Source organism: Oenanthe melanoleuca, chromosome Z (assembly GCF_029582105.1).
Source record: "Oenanthe melanoleuca isolate GR-GAL-2019-014 chromosome Z, OMel1.0, whole genome shotgun sequence".
NCBI lineage: Eukaryota > Metazoa > Chordata > Aves > Passeriformes > Muscicapidae > Oenanthe > Oenanthe melanoleuca.
This window is the reverse complement of record NC_079362.1, coordinates 53,258,944-53,270,668: the sequence shown is the minus strand read 5'-3', so window position 1 is coordinate 53,270,668 and position 11,725 is coordinate 53,258,944. Positions and strand designations below refer to the sequence as shown.

Below are 11,725 nucleotides of genomic sequence, written 5' to 3'. Positions count from 1 at the left end.
CACAGTGCACATAAAATACACCAATTTTCAACTCCCCGATGCTTTCATTAATGTTGCACTGATTATTTTTTCAGCATCTAAACCCTTAACCAACAATAGGTAGGGAGAGTTTTTTGGTTCTCTTAGTGTTTGAATTGCAAAGCTGGCATCGTTTAAGAATGTATTTATTGTAAGCTGAAGACCATCACCTTTATACACACCAACCCTGCCCAAGATTACAGCTTCTTCTTCTCCCCTCCCCCCAAAAAAAACTTTAAGCAACCACCTCCACCCTCCTAGGCTACATATTCTCACCCCACCACTATGTGGCTGCACAGGCACATAATTGCCAATTCAAGGAACTGAATCAAATTGAATGAACAACCAGCCTAGTCTAATTGCAATGTTAATTGAAGCAAACTAATTCATGCTGAACTCAGGGTAAGTATTTGCAATATAGCTACAGAGGGGGAAAACGTCACTTAAATGACTGTGAGCTCTTTGAACAGTATTCTGCAAAATCTGTCATACATTGACATAGTAGCGCCTCATTTTAAAATAAATCGTTCTATTTATTAGAACTTCTTTCTAAGAAGCTTTCAACATACTACAGTACCACTTAATTCTTACTCATATCATTGGCAGACCTCCACTGTTGCCACAGGTAAGAAAGAACCTTTTGCCAACCTGTGGATGAAGGCTAGAAGGGAGAAATGGTCAGGAGGACCAACATGTTCTTTCACATGAGCTGCAATAGAGCAGTCTGATTATTTGACAGGAACGAAACAATTAAAAGTGTATAGATATACAAACAGGGCTTAGTGTACTTCTGATTAAATAATGACAAGAAATAAATCTTGTCCCCCAAAAGACAGGCTATATATAGCATGTCATATTTTAGACATTTAACAGTCATCTGTGAATCATGAACAGTTTCTTCATGGTATTCTACAGATACACATTGATAATTTATCATCTTTACAACATACAACCTATAACCTTTGTACTCCTGACAGAGCACAGGTAGGTCTGTAAATACATGAACTGGATGCCCTTTCTTCATATTACTCACTTATAGAGCAGCAAGCATACTGGCCTGCTTAACAAGATAGAAACAGACTACAGTAAGAGTTCAGACAGCCTAAATCTCTTCATTCCAATCCTTCCAATGACGTGTGGCCATTTATGCACAGTTATTTTCCAGAAACGGTGCTAACACTTTCAGTTCAGTAATAAATAAGCAATTACTTCTCTGCATTTGTCAGGAACCAGGAAGAGAAAGCTGTTTATGTCCGAGAAGCACTTGTGCCCCATGTCATCTAGAGCTGTAAACTCTCCACTCCTTAATGAGACATATGTTAATATACATGCTACTGTAGCTTAGTCCTCTGAATACTATCACAAAACATCCTACTTTCATTGCTCTCTAAACAAACAAGTCATTAGGTAAATTTTACTCTACCCATTTAGACGTTACAGCTACAGTTGTCATGCTTATAATTAACTGTTAGGAGTATTATCTTTGTTATGTGAAACCAGGCAAGTTGAACTAGTCAAGTTGAACTACTTTTGAAGTGCATGTAAAAGAATAAAAGAAAGCACTCAACTCAAATGTGTTATAAAAAAAAATCTTATTTAGATGTCTTAAAAAATACAAGGCACATTTTATAAAATCAAATAGCTATCCATCAAAACTTTGTTTTATATCCCCATATAAGATCATGTACTGGCAAACGTTAAGTAACAGTGGATAATCTCAACTAACATTTTATCCCAGTGCCAGCTGATAACAAATCAGCTTGTCAACTCAAATATGATAACATCACAAGCTTTTGCTATGTTAGTATTGACAACACAGTAACTTGGAAAACAATATATAGATTATATTATACCAAAGTTAATAAGCAGTCTAATCCAAGATGGTGAAATGGTTTCTCCTCTACTTCTCTCTAGGGCTTCAAATGATGTTCAGTGTAAGCAGGTACACAGAGCAAGGTCCTATACACACACTCTTCAGATGCCTAATACATTACAGTTACAGTTAAAACAGATTTTTCTATTAATTAAAAATACTAACAATACTGCATAATATTCCAGAGACATTTCACTTTTTAGCAACTTTTATATTCAACAAGTACATCTACAGCCACAACTCACTTCTAGGTCAGCAGCATTTTTGCACAGCATCTGAAATGTCTTTTCTCCTCCCCCAGTTTCCCAGGAAGATTTATTTGCTTATGATTTCTACACAAAATAAGCAATTGTCAGTTCCAAATTCCAGGCTTCAATGTAATTAAAACGCAGAGGTGTTTCTTCAGACTCTCTCGAACAAAGTAAGACTACTGTCACTCACATCCTTTCATCAGTAATAACAAAAGTTCACTTTTCTAAGATTAAACTCAGTAGGTTGATTTAGTGGTCCTACTTGAGTTTGAAGAATAAGAATTTGATTTCTTGGGGTACCTGCCTGATGAGAGAGACACTTGCATCCTCTGTGTAGTTCGCACACTTCGGCAAAGAAGAGCATATTTAAGGTTGTATCTGAAGTCTTTTGAAACATAGTAATAGATGAAGGGATCAATACAACTATTCAAAATGGAAAGACAAAGCGCAGTTATGTACCACACATACACATGGCTCTGGCTGTAGGCTTTGAGGAGTGAATAGTGCACAATAATCAGCACATTGCTAGGTGTAAAACAGATGAGATACATGGACAGGACAACAATAATGAGTCTAATTGCTCTTTTTCGTTTCTTTCCAGTGCTTACATCTATGATGGAAGCACTCAGGGTCTTAATCATTAGAATGTATGCAATAGCAGTGATGATCGCTGGGATTAAGAAAAGTCCAGTTGCAAGTGAGAGGAAATAACTGAACATATCATGAGCCAAAACATTTTCAGGCAGCACATCATGGCAGGTTGTGATGTTAAGATTTGAAATATATGCTGTCTGATTAACAAGATACAATGGAATGGTGCCCAACAAAATCAGTATCCAGATAGCAATGGAGATGCCTAAAGCAATTTCTGATTTCTTTTTTGAATTCACTATGGGGTTCACTACAACCCAATACCGTTGTACGCTGAGACATGTCATAAAGAGGATGGAACAGTACATATTTCCATAGAAAAATCCAACAAATACTTTGCAGAGACCTTCACCAAATAGCCAGTTATTGCCGTTTAGATGGTATGAAATCTTCAGTGGAAACCAGACAATAAAAAGAAGGTCTGCCAATGCCAAGTTAACCATATAAATCACAGCCGGATGTTTCTTCTTTGTTCGGAAGAAAAAGACCCAGAGGGCCATGGCATTGCTTGGCAAACCAACTATAAAAGCAAAGATATAAACAATGGGAAGAAAAACTGTAGTCAGCTTTCCTGTGAGGACGTCTGCTACAAATTCATCCACCTTGTATAACTCTTCAGAATTATTGACATTTAGAACCTTCTGGCCAATGAAACTTCTTCCTTTTGCTTTGCTGGATCCATTATTCCCTAAAATTAAAAAAAAAAAAAAAAAAAAAAAAAAAGTTGTTGAAGTACAGACTTTTTGCCCTTTTAAAAAATAAATTAGATACAGTGATTTACTCTGAACATTTACAGACAGCTTTATCAACGGAAAAATTAAGACTGACGTTCAAACATACGACAATTTATCTTCCTCTTCTTTTAAATTTACTATCCAAAAGCCAACCTTTACCCCTTCAAGAATTCAAGGATTCTACCAGAAACCAAAACACTTTTCCATGTCACCAGTGATATTAAAAATGCCTTGTTAAAATGCGCTGTCAGAGTGCTCCTAACACCTGAACAGTTACAGCAGAAACTGCTTCAACTACCCTAGGGCATCATTAGCTTTTCACACAGCAGTGCCAGATCACCTGAGTACTGGGACTTGGAACGTCACAGAAGGCTAATTTAATTCCAGTAGAAGCTTCATCAGTTTAGATGCCCAGAAAATCAGGTATGAAGTAAAAAAAGAACATACTACCTTCGGATAAGCTAAAACTGAAAGTCAGAGCGCCATATCCAAAGCCACGGGCAAATGATCACGAGGGCATGCCACACATTACAGTGTATCTGAACAGAAACTTGAACACACTAAAATTCTGTGCATGAAGTCCCAATAGGGTCCTCATCTGGGATTTCCTCCAGGAAAGATGTTCTCTGTGGTCTCTACTCCAAGTATCAGGTGGCAGAGTTGCTTCATACACAAACTGCTGTCACTACAAGCTTTGCTCTGCCTCTTCGAATGCTGTGGCAGCTTACAAACCACATGGGTGAGGCAGGTGCTCCTGACTGCTGAGTCCTGTAGGACAGACTTTGGACAGCCCAGTTCGGAACCCCTGCACACACAGCAGTCTTCCTCTGCTAACAGGCTAAACTGCACAAGCAATGTCTTGAAATACACACCATTCTGAAAAGTCAGACATTCACCTACAGATATCCATATCCATACAGCTAAACCGTATGGGCATGGAAGCTGACTGGTTTAGGGAAGTTTCAATCAATATTTGAGGATTTATTTAGCCAAAGCCCCCCAGTTGGAACATAAAAAGAATCTTTTTGAGTACCTGAACAGCAAACAGCCTTGAACAATGTTGAAGCATGGCCCCCTTGTTAATAAGTAATTGATACTGTTCCAAATGAATAAAATGCTTCCACCTAACATTTTAAAGAATTCTTACACAAGAAATATGTAAATACACAAGTACAGATTCCCCAGATAGTTGTTCCTTTCCAATTATAACTGCAAAAGCCTGATGTACAGCATTAGACTCCTGTCTAGACTCTGCAGACTTCTGAAGATGTATACAGAAATATGTATATATTGACACTTCAGAGTTTTGAACTAAGTTAACTCAGATCCACTTGAGCCCAGGCAGTCTTCACTGGAAAACTGACATGAAAGAAAACTTTTTGCCTGTACCATGACATGGACAAATCTTTGCAGTAGAGCGAATGACAGAGGCTTAAATTGTAGTAAATTTTGCATGAAGACAGAGGCTTAAATTATAAAACCATCATCCTAAAGAAAAATAGTTCAAATGTCAGATAGTAATTTTGGCCTATATGCAGTCTAATTGTAACAAAGCAGAATTATAAAAGTTCTCCTTTCAGACATTTAAGCCCCACAATCACATGTTCAAGACCGAAAAGTTCAATTATAATGCAGCAATCCTAGTTCCCTAAGCTGAGCTGTGAATAGGAGAACCTATAAAACAGCCTAAAAGACATAGCTTACAGATACCAGATAGTGAAGTGATAATGAGCTAGGCTTTCAACTTAGCTGAGAAAGATCCTGGAGAAGAGCTTGGAATCAGACCCTATATACTAAGTTGATAGCAGTGATCAGGACACAGTAATAAAATGCACCATCCAATGCTATGTTAAGCACCTGTCTATCAGAAACTGGTTGATACCATCACATTGCAGTCATGCTACTTTTATTTCATTCCAAAGACTTAAGTTATTGTAGAGAACTAGAAGACTAAATGCTAGCACTTTGTTCTTACTAATGTTCTGAGGTCAGACAGAAAACAATGGTTTGCAATTGAAGTTCAGAGGTTAGGTGGAAAAAATATAAGCCTCATCAAAAAGTCCTAAGGTGCTAGTGTGAGACACCACAGTAAGAGCTACACTGAAGTGGATGGACAGATACCTGAACCACAGACAGGACTTTGTATTTCAAGAGTGTAAAGGTTTGTTTTATTGTACTTTGTAAGATAGTGATTTCGGAGACCAAGTCTTGTTTTTATGCTGACTTTAATTCGGGCCTTAAAAGTTCTGATTACACATACTGGGTGGCTTTGTTCAGTCCAACTAGCAACCTATACATATAAGGAGACAGTATCCTGTTTCCCTGCAGTTAACACTCCCTCACCAAGCAACCAATCCTTTGTTAGGTATGTGCATTTCTACATCCTTTTCTTACTCTTTCACCTCTTGCCGTTTTCCATAACAATCGAGCTCTTTTCCAAGACAAGTTTCACCCTGCTTGACTCATATACAGAGAATGCAATTGACTTGCTAATCTGCCCACGGGAAAAGCGTACTCTCTCCTCCCACAAAAGACTGTTTCAACACCTTCGCCATTTGTCCAGAAGATACAATCCACAACATACCAAACACAGGATTATGCTTACCCTGCAGACACAAAAGAGACACCAGTAACGAGTACCTAAAAATTGACTAGTTTACTCATGGTAGTAATACTCCCGACAGGACTAAACTTAAGACTATCCTGGTTTTTGGATCTGCAGCCTCTCTCCCTCTTCCTCGAGAATTCCAGGTTCCTCACTCCGTCCAGGTCAGACAATTAGGCTATTAAATGGCAGTTTAATTTCAGGAACTCCGCTCTGAACAACAGATCTTGCAGCTACCTAGCATCTAACTCGTGAGAAAATATGATGTATGCTTGGCTTCAATACGTACACGACATATATCCTATGCTTGGCTTCAACATTTACACATTCTTTACACGTATGATTTTATTAGGTAAACAAGCCCGGTATGAAATATAGAAGGACACAGTGCAAAGCCATGCACAAATATGGCAATGAGTTTTCTTATAAAAGGTGGTGAAAAACTAACTTCACGCAGTGAAATATTAATATGAAAAACTGTTGACGGCTTTTTCCTCAAACTGCACTTACGTTCAACGAGCAATAGCACAGACTAAAAATTTAAAAAGAATCCTAGCTTTCTAGATCAGGGAAAAAAAACAAAAAAAAACCAAAACCAACAAACAAACAAACAAACAAACAAACAAAAAAAACCCAACCAACCAAACAAACAAACAAAAAAAAAACCCAAACAAAAAACAAACAAACAAAAAAAAAAAAACCCAAAAAACCATGGTCTTTAAAGTTTTTTCATGTTTATGGTAAGGGGAGGGACGGGAGGGAAGGGGACCACAAGAAGTTTGGAAAGGGGCTTTTTGCAAGACCCCTGAGTGACAGGACCAGACGGAATGATTTTAAATGGAAAGAGAGCAGATTTTGACTAGATCGCAGGGAGAAACTTTTTATGCCAGGGCGGTGTAACAGGCTGCCCAGAGAAGCTGCGGACGCCCCATCCCCGGCCAGACTGGATGGGACTCTTAGCAACTCGATCCATGGCAAGGTGCCCCTGCCCGCGGTGGGGGGGGAAGGGTTTGGAACGAGATGGGAGCTCTACGGTCCCTTCCAAGCCAGAGCAGTCCAGGCTCTCTGCGCGGCGGGTGAAGTCCCACAGGCCCTGAGGGGCTGCTCGCCCGCCAAGCGCTTTCCCTCTCCGCCGGGGAGCCCTGCCCGGCAGCCACACTGCCACCTGCACGAGTCTTCCGACCCGCTCGACTCCGCGGAACGCCCCCCGTCCCCTCCAGGCTCCCCGAGCCCAATCCAGGCCAGGCACCTGCCCCGCCGTGCCGCCGCCCGCGGCTGAGGGGCTGCCGGGCCGGCCGGGGGCCGCGCTGGCCGCCCCGCTGACCCCAGCCAAGCTGGCAGCTCACGCCGCTCCGCTCACCTTCAGCGGCGGCGGCAGCTCCCAGCAGCGCACAGAACAGCAGCACCAGCAGCAGGCACAAGTCACGGCGCGCAGCCATCCTCTCACCGCGCCCCAGCCGCCACAACTCCGCCCGCACTCCCGAGCAGTTTCACCTGATACCTGAGCGGGGCGGGGCGGGAGGCGCGGCCGGGCCCGGGACCAGCCCCCGGCGGGCGGGGCCAGCCCGAGCCCGTCCCTCACGGCGGCGGTGGCGCCGCTGTCCCCGAAATGGTGGGAGTCGCTCGCCGCCGGCTCCGTTCTGCCCGGCGCGAAATGGCGGGTGCCGCAACCTGGAGGCCGCTCGGGCGGCGAGGGGCGGAGCGGCTGCCGGCGGTCCCGGCTCTCAGGCTGCTCACGCTGCGCCCGAGCCCGCCCGTCCCCGAGCCCGCCGGTCCCGAGCCCGCCCGCGGTTAACGGCCCCTGGGTGCCCGGCACAGCTGAGCCGCCCGGCTGGAGCGGCCGCCGCTGCAGCGACCAGGAGCAGGATTGTTCTGGGTCACGCCGGCAGGCCCAGGGGCGTTTAATGGGAACCTGTAACGCCAGCATACTGCGTTGTGCGTTCCTGATTTCTTACTTTTGCGTGTTCCGTGTCAGGTTGGAAGAGGCCACAGAAAGTAATCTGGTCCAGTCTCCCTGCCCAAGCAGGGTCCTCTGAAGTGTTTTGGGGTTTTTTTCGGTCTTTTTGTGATGGTCATGAGATAACAGCTGGGAATAGATGGGATTACAGAGAGATTAAGGTAAAAGGCACTTAGAAGTTTTGGGTGTCAGCGTTGCCATTAAGGGCTATTTGTTTTTTTGTTTTTGAGTCTTCGTTACAAGTTACTGCATACTTAATACAGAGTTCCTGTTTGTCATCCACACAGTTTACGGATTTCTCATCTACGTCCCAGCCTTCTTGCTAAACACTGGAAAGCTCATAGCCTCTCTCCCTTGTGTCTCTGTTTCACTTGCAGTGCTATTTTATTTACTTTACCATTATAAACCACTTCATAGGCATTTAATCCTACTTTTAATCACCTTGCCCAGTGAGCTGTAGTCTTCTCATTTGGCTTTTTATCTAGCCTCCCTTTACTAGTCTTCAGAGCTTTTCTTCACAGATCTCTATTACTAAGGAGTGGTCAGTCTTTCTTTCATCCAGTTCTACCATAGTCAGTGCTCTCCTGCCAGTGCCCAGGTACAGTTTTCATCCTTAGTTCTCTCTTAATTTACTCCGTCCAGTCCATCTTTTTGTCTCCTTTACATCAAAGCAGACAGCTGCTTCTCTCTTTTGCTTGGATCCAGCAATAGTGGAAGGAACTGAGCACACAAGGGAAAAGTATTCATTGCTGTTGCTAAGTAAGATCTGGTCCCGGCTGCCCCATGACAGACCAGAACTGCAACTGGAGAAGCCATGTGGCTGTGTGTAGAAGCAGGTATCACTACAAGTGCATCTTCTGGAAATGCAGCTCTGGAGTTTGGTCCAGGGAAGTATAAGGAAATTATGCCAACATAGGTTTGTAATTTGTCTAGTTTCTTATAGAGGTGTCAGTAACATGTAATTGATGTGAATATAATCTTCCTTCAAAATCTTAAATATAAAATCATTAGATTCCCAAACAATTAAAAATGGAGCTTATGAGAGGGGATGCCAGGTGACTTTTATATCAGAGAACTCTATCAAGCTGTCTTATATGAGAGGCCTTATTGCTGCCTTATGTAAAGGGCTAACATTTAGCTAAAAAGAAGGTAGATTTAGATAAGAGATAAGGAAAGAGATTCTTTGCTGTGAGAGTGGTGGGAATGCAGAACAGGTTGCCAAGACATGTTGTGTATGGGGCATTTCTGGAAGAGTTCAAGGCCAGGCTGAATGGGCCTATGAGCAACCTGGTCTTATAAAAGGTGTCCTTGCCCATGCAATGCCATTGTACTAGATGATCATTAAAGATCTCTTCCAACATCAATTACTCTATGATTCTATAGCAAACTAATGGTCTTTGGCACTTGTAAGCAGTTCCTGGTGCTTTGTGCAGTGCCAGTCAGGCTTTTGTTCTGATTTTGTTCTACTCAATTTATTGAGAAATTAGACTTCCTAGTCTACACTTTCAGAAGGGATAATATTTGTTACGAAGATTCCCCATGTGTAGTCTATAAATTAGTTCTTCCTCGTGACATAAAAAATATTTAATAGAAACTAGAAATGGTCTTACCCCTGCTCAAAACGCTAGGACTTCTCAACAGTGCAATGTCAAAACTTGCTGATTTTAGATGTCTTTATTGAAGACAACTGATTTGTCAAACCTATTCACAGTCCTAGCATGTTGTTTATCAAACAGTTTGGAAAGAAAATTAACAATTTGTAAATAAACACAAAGCGTGCATTTTTTAGCACTTGTTTATCAATGGATAATTGAGATAAATAAAACTGCCACAGGAAATACAAGTATGTAAAGTAAGTACATATAAAAATAGATATATATTATGAGTTGGTAAAAATTGTCTTTAATACATTGTCTTGAAGGGAGCTTTGACCTTGCAAATCATTGCTTATCAAAGCATACCCAAAGCTGACAAAAGGTAAGTGAACAGCTTGTAATTCCCTGCTCTGTCAATGTTTGTTTGGAGCATGTTGTCATGAGAGTCTCGTGCACCTTGGGACAAAGGCCATTACTGGAAATGTACCCTCCCTTGCACTTTGAGTAGCTGGTGAGTGTGTTTTAGCACAGGGGCTCCAAAGGGACCTTCTGGGATATATACTCCTTGGGTCTTGAGTCATTTTAACAGCATGGTGATGTCATGTAATCATGAGGATGTGTTACTGCCAAATATACTTGTTACCCCTTTATTAATTGAGAAATGAACAGGGTTTCATTGCAAGGCACTTGTCAGTTTGTGCTAGAATAAATGAGTGGGAGCATTTTTATTACGCAGAGTTTGTTTTATGTACTTTTTTGCTCCATGGCAGTTTCTGAATTCAGATGACAAGTATGTTTTTAGTGTGCAGCTTATTTTAATTATGCAGCATGTCTGTTGGGGGAGAAGGTAAGGGATGGCTGTATGTCTGACATGAACATACGGATTTTTAAATTTTTTTTTAACTTTTTTTTTTTTTTTAAGGAGCAAGAAGAACTTGGTTATGGAAGGGAGAAGAAATAAAAATACCCTAACTTTAAAAATCAATATGTCTTGTAAGGCTGGCACAACACCTAAAATACCCTTCAAAGAATGTGGCCAGTACAAGTTCTCGGAGGGAGGGTGAAGTTTGGGTCAAATGAAACAATGTGAAGAATTTAATTTTAAAATCTAATTTAATTTTTGATTCAGAAGAGCTGATGCATTATCTCTCAATGCTTTAGCCTGCCCTCAGGCTAGCCACCTGTCTACTTGGAAACTAGGGGAGTACCTCGGTACTAAGTCACAGCAAGGCTCTGCTTTAGTAGTGCAAGACCAGGATTTTAGATACAATAAGGATTTTTGATGACACATTTCAAGTCAAGTTCTCTATAGTCATGTCAAGTTCTTCAAGCTGAAGTTCTCTATAGTTCCTCCTTCTGTATCTCGTTCTTAAAATCCTCTGTGCCATCTTAAATGGTCTCTCTTGCTTTATTTTCCTGAGCCTTTGAACAGGTCTCTATTTCCTGCTTAGTTGGTTTGCCTTGTTGGCAGACTTGTTAGGTACTCCATAAGGGTTGTCACTTATGCCCTTGCTCTATGTGTGTCCAGCAAAGGAGCCTAGGAAACAAGATATTATGGGCAGCAGCTCTATGTTTTCTGTTTCTCTGTGAGCAAAACCCATTTTATGTCACTCTGTATTTAGGAAGTCTGTTCCATTCCGTCCCTTACCCCATCTACCCCAAGATTATTGCAGACTTTGGAAATTCTGGCCATGGAAAAATATGTTCTTTATAAGCCTATTGTGCTGATGTGTTATTATGTTGTAACTACTTGAGGTGCCAGTGTGGGTGGCATAGTAATTTATGGCATTTTGGGGTCACTGTGCTGGCAGAATGTTTATGTAATATTGGTTGTTTTAGGTGATCTCTTAATGATCCCAATTTTCTTGCCCTTCTGCGAGCAGTGTCCTGTTTGTTTCTGTGTTTGGCTTTTAACTCTGTGCATTTTCACTTTTCTCAAAGGCAAAATCCAGGGATGGGGCTGGAGACATGGCAAATCTGGTCAAAGGTCTAGATTAAAATGTTAGGTATTCTCAGTGCCTGAGGGGTGGAAACACAGATG

The 11,725-nt window shown here is 41.6% G+C and overlaps 1 protein-coding gene across 1 annotated transcript; it reads right to left on the bottom strand.

Moving 5' to 3' along the window:
• Positions 1-2,082: 2,082 nt before the first annotated feature.
• F2RL1 (F2R like trypsin receptor 1) lies at positions 2,083-7,683 on the bottom strand. The gene is made up of 2 exons (XM_056514293.1): positions 7,493-7,683; positions 2,083-3,481 (listed from the first exon to the last, which is right to left on the bottom strand). Exons 1-2 carry the CDS (start codon positions 7,569-7,571, stop codon positions 2,379-2,381), a joined length of 1,182 nt encoding a protein of 393 aa, XP_056370268.1. The 5' UTR covers positions 7,572-7,683; the 3' UTR covers positions 2,083-2,378.
• Positions 7,684-11,725: the final 4,042 nt, after the last annotated feature.